Below are 19,734 nucleotides of genomic sequence, written 5' to 3'. Positions count from 1 at the left end.
CCCATGAAATACGAAATTGAAAAAAAGAAAAAGAAAAACATCCAAATAAAGACAAAATCCAAAAACATAATACCATCTTTTCAAAACAGCAAATCAAACCACCTTACTGTCCAAAGTCCAATCCAAACAACATTATTAGGTGGTGGACCATTATACAATACATATTATTGTTACTTTTAACTTTTCCCGTCCACAAGCCCCATGTTCATCTGTCGGAATTTTTATGCTTTAATCACTTTATTAATGGACCATCTTACACACTCAATTCGTATCCAACAAACATCAATTATTGAGCGTGGATTGAAATGGCTGGTCAAACTTGAAACAATTAAAATATAACAGTAGTTAAATGATAACTAGCAACATATTAAAATATACTTACTTTATATCAACTTCTTTCTGGCAGCAGTAGCAACCAACTTGATTTAAAATATACTTACTTTGTATCATTTTGCCCATTATTGTCCAAATGGTGGACCACTGTACAGCACATATTATTCTTACTTTTTAACTTTTCTCCACATATTTTTCCACAAGCCCCATGTTCATCCGTCGGATTTTTTATGCTTTAATCACTTTATTAATGGACCATCTTAAATACTCAATTCATTAACACAAAAACAGTATTCATCTCTACTTGATCTTAGTTTTATCTCTACTGTTTCTCTTTCTCCCGCTTTCTTCCAATATTTTCCATACAGCCCCTTTTTTTCCAGCTTTGAGTATACTAAATATCAAGACTCTTGAAAATGGTTGATGCCGTTGTGTCATCTGCAATTGAAAGCCTGGGGAATTTCCTCATACAGAAAGCTAAACTGCGTTTAAGTCTGAGAGAGGAAGTGCAGTGGCTTCGAAATGAGCTTCTCTTCATGCAGTCTTTCCTCAAAGATGCAGAAGAAAAGCAAGTTGGAGATCATAGAGTTCAACAATGGGTGTTTGATATCAACTCTGTTGCTAATGATGCTGTCGCTATACTAGAGACTTACAGCTTTGAGGCTGGTAAACGCGATGACGATGGATTTGCTAGTCGTCTCAAAGCTTGCACTTGCATCTGTAAGAAGGAGGCCAAATTCTACAATGTCAGCGAGGAGATCCAATCCCTCAAGCAGCGAGTCATGGATATCTCTCGCAGACGAGAGACTTATGGTATTAGAAATATCGATCATATTGCAGGAGAAGGGCCAAGTAATCGGCCAAACAATCGGTCTGCCATGGTTACAACACTGAGGAGAACTACCTCCTACGTGGATGATCAAGATCAGATTTTTGTTGGCTTTCAGGATGTTGTAGAAAGATTGCTAGCCGAACTTCTCAAAGCAGAGCCTCACCGAAGCGCCATCTCCATTTATGGTATGGGCGGACTAGGCAAGACCACTCTTGCGAGAAACCTCTACAATAGTCCTAATATAGTCTCTAGGTTCTCAACACGCGGTTGGATTTGTGTTTCTCAAGAGTATAACACAATGGATCTCCTAAAAAATATCATCAAATCCATCAAAGGATGTGACACCGAAATTCTAGATCTGTTGGAAAAGATGACGGACGTGACAGATCTAGAAAGACACCTCCGGAATCTACTGAAAGAGAAAAAATACCTTGTGGTGGTCGATGATGTATGGCATAAAGAAGCTTGGGAAAGTCTGAAAAGAGCATTCCCGGATAGCAAGAATGGCAGCAGAGTTATCATTACCACGCGGAAGGAGGATGTTGCCGAAAGAGCAGATAACAAAGGTTTTGTCCATAAACTCCGTTACCTTAAGCAAGAAGAGAGTTGGGACCTCTTTTGCAAGAAACTACTTGATGTTCAGGTAATGGTCCCAACAATGGAAAGGCTAGCTAAGGATATGGTGGACAAGTGTGGAGGCTTACCTCTTGCGGTTGTTGTATTAAGTGGACTCCTTTCGCATAAAAGGGGGATAGAACAATGGCAAAAGGTGAAGGACCACCTTTGGCAGAATATTAAAGATGACTCTGTTGAAATCTCCTACATACTATCATTGAGCTATAATGATTTGCCAACTAAGCTCAAGCAGTGTTTTCTTTACTTTGGTATTTTTCCAGAAGATAGTACGATAAATGCTGACAACATAACGCGGTTGTGGCTGGCCGAAGGTTTCATACCAAATGGAGAAGAAAGAATGGAGGATGTTGCTGAAAGCTTCTTGAATGAGCTGATAAGACGAAGTTTGGTTCAAGTGGCACATACATTATGGGAAAAAGTTATTCACTGCAGGATTCATGATCTACTTCGGAATCTTGCCATAAAAAAGGCATTGGAGGTAAACTTCTTTGACATTTATGATCCAACAAAGCACTCCATATCCCCCTTATGTCTCAGACATGTCATTCATGGTCAAGCACAAAGGTACCTCGCACTTGATCTTTCTAACTTGAAGTTAAGGTCAGTTATGTTCTTCGATAAGTCGAATATTATAAACTTCCGTAATGGTTTCCAACATATACATGTATTGTGCTTGGAGAATCATTTGGTAGTACCTGATGCCATAGGAAGTTTGTACCACCTTAAGTTATTAAGATTGAGAGGTATTCGTGTTCTTCCCTCCTCCATAGGCAACCTCAAAAATTTACAGATACTTGATGTGCAAAACGACCAAATAAACCCATGCCAACTACCTCCTGAGACAGCTAACCTGGTAAATCTAAGACATTTACTTGCTCCATATTCAGAACCTCTGCAACATATAAACAAACTCACAAGTCTTCAAGTTCTTAGAGAAATTCGTTGTGATCAGTGGCGAGATGTTAAACCTGTTGATTTAGTCAATCTTCGAGAATTAAACATGATTGGTATTAAGAAATCTTACTCCCTAAACAACATTAGCAGCTTGAAAAGCCTTAGCACTCTCCAATTGGGGTGTGAACTACCTCGTGAATCATTCCCAGCCCTAGAATTTCTTAGTTCTTGTCAAAAGCTCCAGAAATTGTTCTTAATTGGGAGAATAGAAAAACTGCCCCCATTTCCAAATTCAATCACAATGATGATCCTTTCTGCCTCAAATCTCATGGAAGATCCGATGTCTATTTTGGGAATGTTGCCAAACCTAAGGGATCTCGTATTAAGAAATGGAGCTTATTCAGGAAAAGAAATTACCTGCAGTGATAACAACTTCAGTCAATTGGAGTTCCTTCGTCTTGAAGGTCTTCTCAACCTAGAAAGATGGCATTTAGCCGCGAGTGCAATGCCTCTGATTAGAGGTCTTGGTATCCATAAATGTCCAAAGCTAAACGAGATTCCTGAGAGAATGAAAGAGATGTTGAAGGGATCTGATTTTTTATGAAGCTTTTGAAGCATATATGATGTCTTACTTGAGCCTCTTTGACAATAGCAGAGGTAACAAATCCCAATCCCTAATCACCATTTCTTTTAATTGCTTTTACTCATTCTGCCACTTATCTGTTAGTAATAGGTTTAATTTATTTATTTTTTAATCATAAACTTACTAATAAAAGTCAATTACAAATACTTGGCTATAAGTAAATTAATTTTGGCTGACATTTTGTCTTGCATGACAAAAGTAATTATTTTGATGTTCATGGGTATACTTTCCTAAAAAATGTTTGCTCGTGTTTAATCGATGAATGAAAATAACTTCGAAAACATGTATCTTACAATTACAAATTAATAATAATACTAATAGCACATTTGAGAGTGTCTTGATGAAAATTTGAATAGTAAAACTTATTAAAACTGTTTCAGTATTGGTTGGAGCAACTAATATAAGTTAAATATAATTTTATAGAAAATGACTGTCACCATTAAGTGAACATTATAATTACTCTTTAGTTTAGGTAATTGATAAATTTGTTGTCTTTTATTGAATACTAATTATTATTTATGTCTTACAATTTGGGTGAAACAGGAGAAGCAACTAGCTGTTTGTGGAAAATAAAATGGTGAATGCAGGTATTGTTGCGAACCACTTGAAGACATTCACATTATATCACCATTAATCAGATTTCAGGGTTGTCAATGAGAGCTTATCTCAAACTTGAATATTTTGCTTTGATTTTCGAGTGTTTAATTTCCTTTTATTTTTTGTTTTAGTGAGTGTGTGGAATTGGTTTGAATAGAATTGTTTCTGGGATTCTATGCAAGAACGATTTTGTGGTGTTTTAATTAATTGTTCTGCAAATTATGATGTTTTAATTAATTGTTCTGTAAAAATGGTTTCATTTACTCTCTTTTACTGCTTAAATGCAGATTCTTCATCTAGCTTATGCTTTTTAATTCTTAGACTTTACTTATCATGGGGTGTCTGGTAGAGATTCTTAGATGTTTTCATTACGGGTGATGTATTTGTTAAGGATTATGACTCAGCACGGGAAGATGATTCAGATATTGTTATCCATGACTAATATGTTGAGATTTATTAAACTTCTCTGTTATTTAGTTATCAATTGTCTAATGAAGTTAATTATGATGTATCCTATGGGTTCGCTCTATCTCGAGGTAGTTGGATGATGGTCACTGCCACTGTCTGCCTCCGTTTCAATTTACTTAGGAAGTCACGAGGTGGTTCTTTGACCACGTTTTTCTTATATTTTTTATAAATTATTTGAATTATAAATTATCAGGATTTAAAGTACTTTTTATGTATATAAATATATAATTTTTTTTTACAAACTTAAAAAATCTATGTCAAAATTATAAAATTTGACCCTCGTAATCTGAAAATTTCACATAGGGAGTAATAGTTATGGGTTCAAATAAACTCGTAACTTTTTGCCTAGACCTATATTTTCTATCTAAAATAGATTTCATTGTTGTAAATATTGAACTATGAATCCATAACTCAAACGGAAAAAGGTTCAAAAATACCCTTAACCTATTGAAAAAGGCTCATAAATACCTTCTTTCACCTTTTGGTCTAAAAATATCTTTCCATTCACCTTTTAGGTCTAAAAATACCTTAAGGTTTGTTTTTTGGTTCAAATATACCCTTTAAACTAACAAAATATGTTTTTTTGTTTTTTTTATCGGAAAAGGTTCAAAAATACCCTTAACATATTGAAAAAGGCTCATAAATACCTCCTTCCACCTTTTGGTCTAAAAAAATATGAACGAAATATGTTTTTTTGTTGTTGCATTTCATGAATAAAAAAATGAAATAGGAAATTATATTGTTTTTGCATTTCGTGTATTAAAAAACAAAATAGGATAAAAAAAAATTAATTTCGTTCATATAAAAACGAAATTGGAAAATATATTTTCCAAGTTCGTTTTATATGAACGAAATTATTTTTTTTTATTCTATTTCGTTTTTTAATACACGAAATGAAAAAAAAAATATAATTTCCTATTTTTTTTAATACACGAAATGCAAAAAAAAATTATAATTTTCTATTTCATTTTTTTATTCATGAAATGCAACAAAAAAAAAACATATTTCGTTGATTAATTCACGAAATGCAAAAAAAAAAAAAAACAGTTTCGTTCATATTTTTTAGACTAAAAGGTGGAAGGAGGGTATTTATGAACTTTTTTCAATAGGTTAAGGGTATTTTTGGACCTTTTCCGATAAAAAAAATAAAAAAACATATTCTGTTAGTTTAAAGAGTATATTTGAGTAAAAAACAAACATTAAGGTTATTTTTAGAACTAAAAGGTGGATGGAAGGATATTTTTAGACCAAAAGGTGGAAGGAGGGTATTTATGAGCCTTTTTTCAATAGGTTAATGGTATTTCACATAGGGAGTAATAGTTATGGGTTCAAATAAACCCGTAACTTTTTGCCTAGACCTAGATTTTCTATGTAAAATAGATTTCATTGTTGTAAATATTGAACTATGAACCCATAACTCAAATAAGATGATGAGTTTAGTAATTAAAACTTGAGTACTGAACCCATAAAAATTTTCAAGGTTTAAAAAAACAATACAATAACAAAAGTATTAGCTAATTATTTATACAACATACCCAGTGCAAAACTAATTATTTATAGATTAATAAGAATATAAAAAATAGAGTTCAAAAAGAAGATATTAAAAAATAAGTAGACTAAAATAGCTAGCTTGTTTATTAAAACCAAAGCTAATTGAAACATATTTTTATGATTTCTTTATTTTAAAAATGCACATAAAACTTACATAGAATAAGACTACTTTTCTGCTTTTTCCACAAATAAAAGTTACTAAAAATAATATAAAACTTAAAATATCAAAACAAACTTATCCTCGATAATACTCTATTATTATATGACTTATACCAGGTTGGTATCTAAAGGACCAAGTTTTTTCTTGAAGGAATGAACCAATCCTCTGTGATACCCTATGTATATATAATATATCGCATGTTGGTATCATAGAGGACTGGACTATTTTTTGGACCGAATGAACAATTCCTCTATGAGTGAAGTAGACCACATGATAGTCAATTTTTATGTGCTTCTCTTTTTCTTTATTTAAACAAAAATTGTGTCATCGTGAGCTTCACATGTGTACCATGATAAATTCAAGGATATTTAGCCTGTATAAAAGTTAAATTATCATAATATTTTTAATAGTATTGAATTCCGTAATCATTGACAGACCTCACATTGTGGGATTTACTGGGTATGTTGTTGTTGTTGTCTAATCATTGAATGAATATATAAGAATCACAGTCTAAACCCAAAAAGTTTGAAATTGAGAAAATTTTGATATTTTTCTTGAATATTTTTTTTTAATCTTAGTTGATTTAATCAATCCTTAAATAGAGAATATTATCCATTAATATGATGTATGATAGTTGATTACAATACGACAAACGGAATAACACAATTTTTACTACACGATACACACGTGCAACCACGTACGCTAAACTAGTAAATGATAAAAAGACAGACGTGTCCATCTCTACTTAAAACCCACACTTCTGTATAATTATTATTGTACTTATAGACCGGGTAACCTAAGCTCTGATACCAACTTGTCACGACCCAAATAATAGATCATGCGGGCACCCACACTAACCCTCCCTGGTGGGCGAACTCTTCAGGTAACTACCTTAATTTGATACAACATGCGGAATAAATACTTTTATTATAAGAAATTTTCAAAACCTGGTCTAGACTAATACAAGAACTTCTAAGAAGTTTACAATTTGAAGTAGATAACAGACTCAAATTGGATACGACTTCTGTTTAAGGATAGAGAACAACAGAAATCTAAGGAGAGACTCTGGGTTGCAATATCTCAAATAGCTCACCCAAACGCCTTTGACTGATGCCTCGAAACGGTTGTGAGACTCCGAACATCACCTGAAAATGACTCTACACTCCACAATGAGTGTAGCAAGAGTAGTATGAGCACAACACAAGGCTCGTAGGTATCATAGGCCGATAATGGTTAGTTCACGCATATAAACAAGAAGCAACTAATAAGTAAGCAGATAAGTAATCAGACACAGTCACAACTCTAGCACATATGAAAGTTTTGCAGTAACAATAGTCACAAGGAATTTCAATATCTCAGGTTATAAGCCTAGGGGGAAATCTATAAACCTCGAGTCCATCAAGCCTCTAAAATAAATGAACCCATAACTTTTGAACCCGTGACTTTTTGCCTAGACCTAGATTTTCTATGTCAATAGATTTCATTGTTGTAAATAATGAACTATGAACTCATAACTCAAATAAGATGATGGGTTTAGTAATTAAAACTTGAGTACTGTACCCATAAAAAATTTCAAGGTTTAAAGAAAAATACAATAACAAAAGTATTAGCTAATTATTTATACAACAAAAAAATAACAACATACCCAGTGCAAATCTAATTATTTATAGATTAATAAGAATATAAAAAAACTAATAATTAGATCTCAACAAGATGTAATGAAAAATAATTAGACTAAATTAACTAGATTATTTATTAAAACCAAAGCTAATTGAAACATATTTTTCTGATTTCTTTATTTTAAAAATGCAAATAAAACTTATATAAAATAAGACTCAACTTTTCTGCTTTTTCCACAAGTAAAAGTTACTAAAAATAATATAAAAGTTAAAATATCAAAACAAACTTATCCTTGAAGATATTATATTAGTATATGACATATACCAAGTTGGTATTTAAAGGACCAAGTTTTTTCTTGAAGGAATGGAACAACCCTCTGTGATACCCTATGAGTATATAATATATCCCATGTTGGTATCATGGAGGACTGGACTATTTTTTGGAACGAATGAACATCCTCTATGATAACCTGTCAGTATATGATATATACCATGTGAGTATCATAAAGGACAGAGTAGTTTTTTTTAAAGGATTGAACCAATCTCTATGATACTCTGTCAGTATATAATTTATATTATGTAGGTATCACAGAGATTGAGTAATATTATTTTTTAAGGAATGAATATGGCATATATGATACCTGGTCAGTATATGATATATACCAGGTGACTGTCATAGAGGATTATGTGTTTTTCTTGAAGGAATTACTGTCAGTCCTCTATGATGCCCTGTCAGTATATAGTATACCAGGTTGGTATCATAGAGAACTGAGTGTTTTTCTTGAAGGTATGAGTTAATCTTTTATGATACCCTGAGAGTATCTGGTATATACCATGTGTGTATCATAGAGGACTCTAAGTTTTGAATGAATGAACCAATCTTTTATGATACCCTGTCAGCATATGAACCAGTCCACAAACACTTAAATACATTCGTTATAATTAGAGGAAAAATGCTTATTATAATGAATCTTAAAGAAGTAGTTGTGGAAGGTATTAAGAAATCTTACTCTCTAAATATCATCAAACTGCTAGCCCGCAAGTATTCAGCACTCAAGATCCAACTCCTACTCTAAAAATGTTGCCAAACCTAAGGAGTCAATTTAATAAGTACTTGAGACGGAAAGAAAAATTTACCTGCAAGAATGAGAGTTTTGGTTAACTATATAATTTGATCAAGGTGTTTTAAGTGAAAATAGTTACTCCTAAATAAGTTATTATATTTTTGTTTGGTATCAAGACATTACAATGAGAGTTTAGAATTTATTAGATATGTCATGCGTTTGTTAAATTATGCTATTAAAAATGGTACACGGTACTCTTTATAAATTTTTTTTAAAAAAAGGGTATATGATTCTGTTGTCTACATTTTAATGCTTTTCGCTCATACTTGCATAGCAGAAGAGTTCATTTATCTAACTAGCTTTAGTATATTTTTTGCAATGCGATTCACAAATTTCCAAATCCCTTGTGGATTTATTATAGACCCTTATTTTTTGAGTTTCCTGATTCTGTACACACAAGCTCAAATATCCGATGCCTCATTGTTTCTTGTTTTAGACAGACTCTACTAACTATAAAGGACAACATTTTTACTGCAAAAGCAAAGATGCAATGCATGCCAAAATAATCAATCATTAGAAGTCTAATTTACTGACTCAAATTTAATTACATGCCTTCTTTGCCTGATGTGATCTAACCTTAAAAGGACCGAACTTTGAGTGACATCAAATAATGGAGTGTTTGACTTGACAGAAGTCATTTTGCCAAACATCATGGACAACTCCCACTTCCGATGAACACACTAAAGAGCATAACTGTCTACATGTTTTTGATATAGGTCTTGCTTTAAGCTTATCAGATGGCACCCTCTTTGATCCCTCTTCTGTCTACTTAAATGTTGATTCACATTCATCTCATGCTAGTAATTAAGATCAAAATTGTATCAATGACAGAAACAACACCAAATACCACTACAGAGAAAATAAAAATGAGAGACAATGGCACGCATCGGTTTTTCACAAACGGCAGTTGACAAATTACATGCTGCTGCGAATAGACATTCAGGATATATACATATATAGATATCTTAAGTTGCACGGACTCTTCATTTTTTATTCCGAACCTGTCTTCTCAAAGAGACTTGACGGATGCGGGATATATTTTGGATTCGGTCAACCAACTTTGGATACTTTGATCGGTGTCCATCGACAAATTTGGGAGGAAAATTGAGATTTTGATTTCTCAAAATAAAAGCAAAAATAGATTTAAGATATGGTAAATGGCATACATTCAATATTATAGTACTTTTATCTCATATTCGTTGTTTCATGTTTCAGGTAAAACAGAGATAAACAAAGAATTCAAGGGGTTGTGCTATATTTTCATAATTTTGAATTTTCTTAACTGAATCTCAACACCCACATCCATACCTGAATCCGCACCCCGAATCCTAATATTTAGATTTTGCCGAATTCGACCCTCGAATCCGTACCTGTATCGAAAACCCGCACCCTAGTCCGAGCAACTTAGTAGATATCCTAAGCAAGTAGAGGGGAAGTTCCATGTGTTACCTAAAATTTGAAACATTGGTAGAAATTAAATACAACAGATATTACAACGTAGATGCTTCGTTAAATAATAAAACTTCCAACTCAAGTTTCTTATGAAGAAAAGAAAAAGGGAAATTTTCAAAAATATACAGCCCAACACAAATTATTACGTGACGTAGCCCAATAACAATATAATACAACAGTATACAAAAAAAAAAAAAAATCACAGTTCAGCTCCAGATGCCAACTAACTCAATTCCAGGTCAAGTTACTCAAATTCGTCAAATGAATCCATAAAGCAACACATAGTTTAGAGTTACCCCTACAACTTCATAATTAATTTAATCAATTCAAGTAATAGAAAAGTAATCACAATGTATGTTACCTCAACTATGTTGGGCTGTATATTTTTGCAAAATTTAAAATTATGGGTTTTTGTTGGCAAATTATAAACTTATGGGTCAAGTTTAACATTTAAAAAAATTTGAAATCCTACTTTTTGGAAAATTTAGAATTTCAATCATGATATGAAATTGAAGTGAAAAGTTTGTGCAGATTTCATAAACAAATACTCTTGTTAAAAAGAAATTATTCAAGTTTAGAAGAAACAAGGAATCTGCTAGGGTTGTTTCGAAAGAGTAACTCGGAATATTTGAGTATGGTTAATATTTTAAGATCCTTAAGGACCTGTTTGGCCATGAGAGATTTTCACTTTTTTTCGTATTTTGTTTTTCACTTTATTTGAAAATCAGCATTTGGCCATGAAAATTCCAAATAGAACTTGAAGTTTTTACTTTTTTCACTTTCAGTATATTCAAAAGACCAAATATTCTTTACAAAACTATAACCAAACACGACTGCAACTTCAAAATCCCAAATAAAATGAAAAATAATTGGTTTTCATGGCCAAACGCCTATTTATTTAGTTTGTTTTTTCCACTATATCAAAAGAAAAGTTTAAAAAAAGAGCATATTCAGCAACTCTTTTTGAAGGCCTAGCCAAGGACCACTGGAAATTTGAATATTTTCAAAAATGTACCTTTCGCTTAGCTTGCATATTTGTCCCTTTGAAAATGTGACCTTTCATTTTCTTTTTTTTCCACAAACCACATGTTCATGTTTCGATTTTCTAAATTTATCGATTTTCTAAACTTTAATCACAAAACTGGAAATTTGGATATATCTTTGTCCATTTTGAAAATGTGACCTTTCATTCTCTTTTTTTCCACAAATCACATGTTCGTGTTTCAATTTTCTAAACTTTAATAGCATAACTGGACCTTTCAACACGCTATTTGTTTCAATTTTATGTCTACTGCTCCTGAGTTATACATCTTTCTCCTGTTTTCAAGCATATATGATGTCCTACTTCACAATCGTAGAGGTTACAAATCTCAATCCCCTAATGATTCTTTAATTGCTTTTACTTACTCTACCGCAGATTTGTTAGTATCAGGTATAATTTTTAGGTTGTTGCTTTTCCTTTATGTAAGTTTAAAGTTTGTCCAATTATTTACAGAACAATAACTTTCGAAATTCTATGACTTAAGTGTATGATGAGTTGTCTATATTAATCACTTTAATTGTGTAAGTACATAGCTAAAGACCAACAATTGGCGGTAGATTCTACTTTTGTTGATAATATCTTGTGTTTTTTCTTTCAGTTAAATTTTTTCAACAAAAAAATAGATAAAGATGGTGCCGATGAGTGAAGTAGACCACATGATAGTCAACTTTTATGGTCTTCTCTTTTTTCTTTATTTAAACAAAAATTGTTTCCTCTTGAGCTTCACATGTGTACCATGATAAATGCAAGGATATTTAGCCAGTATAAAAGTTAAATTATAATAATATTTTTAATAATATTGAATTCTCTAATCATTGAATGACAGACCCCCACATTGTGTGATTCACTGGATATGTTGTTGTTGTTGTTGTCTAATCATTGAATGAATATATAAGTTAAGACCTTCCATTGCTAGAGACGATCCCTCAATTCCATCAAATATGTTTTCATCAGGCTAGACTTTTGGATAATTAAGTGAAAATAATTTTTTGAAAAAATATATATCAAAATTAATAATATTATCAAATCAAAGTGTGTTTCTTGACGAAAAAAATTTAAGTGATAATGATTAATGAAAATGTCTAGCCGTTGATTGGAGCAACTAACATGAAGTTAAAAGTTAAGATAAGTTTGCAAAAATAATTTCTGCCCATAAGTTGCTATTTTGTATTTTGAGAGTTTTGTTTTCATTTTAAAAAAACATACTCTCTCCGTCCCAACTTAAGTGGAGGTGTTTGGTTTTTGAGAGTCAAACTAAATCTTCTTTCACCACCATTCATATTCATTTTAAATGTTTTAAATTGTTAATTATTGTGACTTATAGTACTTTCTACGTAGTTTTCAAATATGTAATTTTATTTTAAAACAACTTAAAGATTCTATGTCCAAATTCCAAGTCATAATCAAGAACTTTCAATCTCGATAAGCGAAAAATATCACATAAATTTAGAATATAGGGAGTAACATATTGAAACAAGAAAGCAGAACAATTAACTTAATTAGAAAAATAGATGAAGCTATTTGCCCACCTCTAGTTGTTTGTTATGTTATTTGCTATAAGTAAGTATTAAGGCCGGTAAAAGTTCCACAAGCCCCATGTTCATGTGTCAGATTTTCTAGTTAAGTTTTAATCACATAATGAATGGGACTCTCTGTAATTATGCAACCAAATTCACAATCAGCTGCTGCAGTTTCCTCAACTTGATCTTAATATTATCTCTTTCTCTCTTTTCCTAGATTTTTTCCAGCTTTGATTGAAGTGAAAACCAAGACTACGGAGGATTCCAGGCTGAATCGTTACATAAATGGTGTCATTCTTTTAGTTTTTTTTTTTAGTATAATCATCTGATATCAGGTGGATATCCACTTAAACATTAAGGTTGGTTTATGCAAATAGCCCTTTTTGAGGTCTGAGTGGAAATAGCCCTTGACGTAATAGGTAAAATTGTTGCCATGGTGCAGGAGATCATAGGTTCAAGCCATGGGAACAACCTCTTAGAGAAATGCAAGGTAAGATTGCGTACAATCTGACCCTTGAAAAAAATACCATTCAGGACCCCTCAAATAGCGGGAGCTTAGTGTACCGGGGTGCCTTTTTTTTAAGCCCTTGTTTAGTCATCACTTAAATTGTCACTCTTTTGAAAAGTTATGTAAATATAGCCCTCGAAAAATTGTCATTCAAGGCATTAGACTTGAGTCTGATATTTGCTCATAAGTTGTTGAACCTAAAACATTAGATTGTGATCTAACGTTTTCTCAAAAGGAATTTTTAGACTGTGGTTTAAAAGGTTCATGAGATGCTAAGAAAATAAAAGAAGGGCAAGGTCCTAAACAGTTAACCAAAAAAAAGTGACAACAACCAAATAGTTCTGTTCGATTAATCCAGATTTGCACTGCGTAGAACCTGTTTTAAAAAGAAATCATTCAAGTTTAGAAGAAACAAAGAATCTGCTGGGGTTGTTTCACAAGAGTAACTCGGAACATACGAGTATGTTTAAGATTTTAAGATCTTTAAGGACCCATTTGATGAGAAATTTTCACTTTTTTCCGGATTTTTTTTCATTTTATTTTAAACTCAGCATTTGGACATGAAAATTCCAATTATAACTTGAAGTTTTTACTTTTTTCACTTTCAATAAATTCAAATGACCAAATATTCTTTGCAAAAACTATAACCAAACACAACTCCAGCTTCAAAATTTCAAATAAAGTGAAAACTATTTGGTTTTCATGGCCAAACGCCTACTTATTTAGTTTGTTTTTTCCACTATATCAAAAGAAAAGTTAAAAAAAAGGCATATTCAGCCACTCTTTTCGAAGGCCTAGCCAAGGACCACTGAAAATTTGGATATTTTTAAAATGTACCTTTCTCTTAGCTTGCATATTTGTCCCTTTGAAAATGTGACCTTTCATTTTCTTTTCTTTCCACAAACCACATGTTCGTCTTTCGATTTTCTAAACTTTAATCACATAATTGGAAATTTGGATATATCTTTGTCCATTTTGAAAATGTGACCTTTCATTCTCTTTTTGTCCACAAACCACATGTTCGTGTTTCGATTTTCTAAACTTTAATAGCATAACTGGACCCTTTCAACACGCTATTTGTTCTCAATTTTATGTCCATTGCTAGAGACGATCCCTCAATTCCATCAAATTTGTTTTCATCAGGACAGGCTTTTGGATAATTAATTGAAAATAATTTTTTGAAAAATATATATCAAAATTAATAATGTTATCAAATCAAAGTGTGTTTCTTGAAGAAAAAAATTTAAGTGATAATGATTAATGAAAATGTCTAACCGTTGATTGGAGCAACTAACATAAAGTTAAAAGTTAAGATAAGTTTGCAAAAATAATTTCTGCCCATAAGTTGCTACTTTGGATTTGGAGAGTTTTGTTTCACTTTAAAAAAACATACTCTCTCCGTCCCAACTTATGTGGCGGTGTTTGGTTTTTGAGAGTCAAACAAAATCTTCTTTCACCACCATTCATATTCATTTTAAATGTTTTAAATTGTTAATTATTGTGACTTATAGTACTTTCTACGTAGTTTTCAAATATGTAATTTTATTTTAAAACAACTTAAAGATTCTATGTCCAAATTCCAGGTCATAATCAAGAACTTTCAATCTCGATAAGCGAAAAATATCACATAAATTTAGAATAGAGGGAGTAACATATTGAAACAAGAAAGCAGAACAACTAACTTAATTAGAAAAATAGATGAAGCTATTTTTCCACCTCTAGTTGTTTGTTATGTTATTTGTTATAAGTAAGTATTAAGGCCAGTAAAAGTTCCGAGTTAAATCATAACATATAAGTGCCGGAGGTAGGAGACTGATGAAACGGGACTCAACGTACATGAACTAGGGCTACCAAGACAATGTAGAATTGTAACAGTCTCATTTAAAAGTTTACGTTGTTGCAGATAACACACTTTTATTTACTTAATTATACTCTCAACACGCTTTCTCATGCATGGGCATGTTTTTTTTTTCATGGGTGAAGCACGTGAATTTCATATGTGGTGATGAGGCTCGAATTCACGACTTTTGCCTACTCTAATACTCCCTCTGTTCCAATTTATGTGGCACTTTTCGCTTCTTGAGATTCAAACCGCATGAAATTTGACCAACATTTTAAGATGTATATTTTCATCAAATTGATACGAGAAAAGTTGCAACTATATTACTTTTCATGTAGTTTTCAAATATATAAATTTTAATGTTAAAATATTGAGTTAATCTAATCCAATTTAGCTTCAAAATTTAGTCAAATTAAATTTCGAAAAGCGAAAATTGCCACATAAATTTGGACCGAGGGAATATCATAAAAAGTACGTGACTCGCTAATCTAAAACCTTAAACCATCAAGGAAAATACATTTTTATTTACTTAGTTATATCCTCAACAAATCACTAGATCAACGCCAACATATCGATGATTTCCTGATGGTCTTCACGTTGAGCCTCAACTCCATCATCAACGTCATCTTTATATAATCCCTCCGCACCAGGCCACCTCCCCTTCTATCGAGCAGGTCTAATGTACCTTTCCCTTAGCTTTAATCTTTGTCATTGCCTATGATAATGAACCAAAAAAAAAACATAGACATTTATTAATTTCAATTGTCCGCGGAGAGAGAAATGTCTATAACAATATCAATTGGTGTAGAAACTTATAAAACATTGATTGATTAGAACAAGAAAATACTTTTATTAAAAGGAAAAAATAAAAAGAAGAACGAAAGAGCCAAGATAGTATTTTTTTTCCTTTTTTTTTAAGAGCCAAGTTAGTATGATTTACTTCTAGTCGGATAAATATTTACTTTCATTATTGGTTCGTATAATTTTAAATTCAATATAAAAATGTGGACGAAAATATCAAGACGTCCAAACAAATTTTGGTTGTGGACCATTGTACAACATATCTCTTGATCCCACATAGTGTATATTTTTCCACAAGCCCCATGTTCATGTGTCAGATTTTCTAGTTAAGTTTTAATCACATAATGAATGGGACTCTCTGTAATTATGCAACCAAATTCACAATCAGCTGCTGCAGTTTCCTCAACTTGATCTTAACCAAGACTACGGAGGATTCCAGGCTGAATCGTTACATAAATGGTGTCATTCTTTTAGTTTTTTTTTTAGTATAATCATCTGATATCAGGTGGATATCCACTTAAACATTAAGGTTGGTTTATGCAAATAGCCCTTCTTGAGGTCTGAGTGGAAATAGCCCTTGACGTAACAGGTAAAATTGTTGCCATGGTGCAGGAGATCATAGGTTCAAGCCATGGGAACAACCTCTTAGAGAAATGCAAGGTAAGATTGCGTACAATCTAACCCTTGAAAAAATTACCATTTAGGACCCCGCAAATAGCGGGAGCTTAGTGCACCGGGGTGCCTTTTTTTTAAGCACTTGTTGAGTCATCACTTAAATTGTCACTCTTTTGAAAAGTTATGTAAATATAGCCCTTGAAAAATTGCCATTCAAGGCATTAGACTTGAGTCTGATATTTGCTCATAAGTTGTTGAGCCTAAAACACTAGATTGTGATCTAATGTTTTCTCAAAAGGAATTTTTAGACTGTGGTTTAAAAGGTTCATGAGATGCTAAGAAAATAAAAGGAGGGCAAGGTCCTAAACAGTTAACCAAAAAAAATTGACAACAAGCAAATAGTTCTGTTCGATTAATCCAGATTTGCACGGCGTAGAACCCGTTTTAAAAAGAAATCATTCAAGTTTAGAAGAAACAAGGGATCTGCTGGGGTTGTTTCACAAGAGTAACTCGGAACATTCGAGTATGTTTAAGATTTTAAGATCTTTAAGGACCCGCTTGATGAGAAATTTTCACTTTTTTTCGGATTTTTTTTTCACTTTATTTGAAACTGAGCATTTGGACATGAAAATTCCAAATATAACTTGAAGTTTTTACTTTTTTCACTTTCAGTAAATTCAAATGACCAAATATTCTTTGCAAAAAACTATAACCAAACGCAACTCCAGCTTCAAAATTCCAAATAAAGTGAAAAAAATTTGGTTTTCATGGCCAAACGCCTACTTATTTAGTTTGTTTTTTCCACTATATCAAAAGAAAAGTTAAAAAAAGGGCATATTCAGCCACTCTTTTTGAAGGCCTAGCCAAGGGCCACTAGAAATTTGGATATTTTCAAAAATGCGCCTTTCTCTTAGCTTGTATCTTTGTCCCATTTGAAAATGTGACCTTTCATTTTCTTTTTTTCCACAAACCACATGTTCATGTTTTGATTTTCTAAACTCTAATCACATAATTGGAAATATGGATATTTTAAAAAATGTACCTTTCGCTTAGCTTGCACCTTTGTCCATTTTGAAAATGTGACCTTTCATTTTCTTCTTTTCCACAAACCACATGTTCACGCTTCGATTTTCTAAACTTTAATTGCATAACTGGACCCTTTCAACACGCTGTTTGTTCTCAATTTTATGTCTACTGCTTCTGAGTTATACATTTTTCTCCCATTTTCAAGCATATTTGATGTCCTTGTTACGGTCCGCTTTTACGCTCACGCATAAAAGGTTCGCATAACTTTGGCTCTTTGTCGTGAATCAAACAGAGTCACCACCTAATTTATTGAATGGGAATTAGGAAACCAAATTTGAAGATTAATTATTGAAAACCTTTAAATAAAATTTAGAGAACGGGTAAGGATTCTGGTGATTGCCCAAGGAAGGTTTTAAGCACCTCGGTATTAACAATCCGCCCAATGCGGTTTACCTACGGATCTAGCATTTTATGGCTAAAATTTGTATAACTCAGTTTGTAAAATGTGTTTAAGACTCATATGTATATGGTTTAAAAGTGGCATATTCATGGCTAAGAAGAAGAAGAAGAAGAAGAAGAAGTATATTTTATTTAAAAAATGAGCTTTATGAGGTGTTTTAATTTTGAAAATCATTTTTTTAGTGTTTCAATTATGTCATTAACTCAACGAGTGAATTAACTCATAATTTAGCTAATTATGAAGGGTTTAATTCCTTCAAATGTGCACGACTTATTGAGATTTTGAATTATATATATAATCCAACTTCTTAATCCGTTAATGAATTCACTTGTTTATTACTCAAAAATACGAGAGATCTTTAAGTTATTTCAACAAGTTCTCGAGTTTAATAAGTTTGGGCTTTGACAAAGTCCAGCTCGTGCAACATTTCAATTTTGAAAAAAATGGTTACTTGGATTTAGTCTTGTTGATACTTTAGCCTTACCTTCCAATTTATATTTTTTGTTTTTGGGAAGATATGTGTGGACATTAAATTTAAGACTTCATTTCTCTTAAATTCGCACGCAGCTCAAAAGGACAGAATCTGCCATTATTAACTTTGAAAAAAAAATCTCTCGAACTCAAGCCAACATTTTGAAATAATATTATGAGTAAACAGTTCAAAAGAACGTACTCCATTTTAGTGCTTAACACTTAATCTCATTTGATCTTTAATCCATTTTCGGAAAAAGAAAAAAAAACCATTTGACAAAATTTATCATGAGAAAAGTACTCAATTTAGCAACTAAGAATCACGTTCTGCCTGGGAGTCATCTGAGGTTTAGGAAAAGAAACATATTATGTTGACTCGATGAAAATATATTATGCTACGGGGTTGACTCGATGAAAATACACACAATGACGGAGGAGTCCATTGACTCGTCGAGGTTTATGCATAGAAAAAATGAAAGTACAAGATTAATGATCTAGTAAGACAGCCTCAAAATAACTTATAAGCACATTCATTGATACACTCTTAAATAGGGAATCAAACAAGATTAAATGAGATACTTTACTGGAGAATATAGGCAAGACAAATAGCAGCCTCTAACACGTTTTCGGGATTTCTCTTAACAAGGTTCAAACAAAACATGAAATACGAATAGTCTTAAAGAACTTCAGCAAATAAGAATACTAATTCTAAACGTGGGAATTCAAGTTCACCAGAGGGGTGAATAAGTTGTTACAATCATTCATCAATTTGCTTAAGTGAAAAAGGTAAGGCAAGGCATCGTCCCAGGATCAACTTTTGAATTCAAACAAGATTTAGAGAGTTAATTTTCAGCCATGCACCAACTGAAAAGAGCAACAACTACTTTGCCACACTATACTAGATAAACACCAGTAAACTGACGTTGTATTCATGAGCTTTAAGCTATACTATAAAACGAGGGCTCAAGTTCTAATTTAAACTATCAGTCAAAAATACCTCAAACAAGGAATGGACTATCTCAACTTCTTCAAATGTATTAAAGGGAATAACTTAGTGAAAATACTAAAATTTAAACTCCGGATAGCTACAGAAAGCTATTCAGAACCTTGTAACAATGATTTTTCTAGGTCCGGTAAAGGAG

General features: G+C 32.3%; 1 protein-coding gene across 1 annotated transcript; it reads left to right on the top strand.

Moving 5' to 3' along the window:
- The first annotated feature begins 746 nt into the window (after positions 1-746).
- On the top strand, positions 747-4,138 carry LOC132613914 (putative disease resistance RPP13-like protein 3). Its single transcript, XM_060328210.1, has 2 exons — positions 747-3,352; positions 3,882-4,138. The coding sequence occupies exon 1, from the start codon at positions 750-752 to the stop codon at positions 3,297-3,299; it is 2,550 nt and encodes an 849-aa protein (XP_060184193.1). The 5' UTR covers positions 747-749; the 3' UTR covers positions 3,300-3,352; positions 3,882-4,138.
- Positions 4,139-19,734: the final 15,596 nt, after the last annotated feature.

Source organism: Lycium barbarum, chromosome 10 (genome assembly GCF_019175385.1).
Source record: "Lycium barbarum isolate Lr01 chromosome 10, ASM1917538v2, whole genome shotgun sequence".
NCBI classification, from domain to species: Eukaryota; Viridiplantae; Streptophyta; class Magnoliopsida; order Solanales; family Solanaceae; genus Lycium; species Lycium barbarum.
Note: the sequence above shows the minus strand (reverse complement) of the source record. Positions and strands in the feature narration are given on the sequence as shown.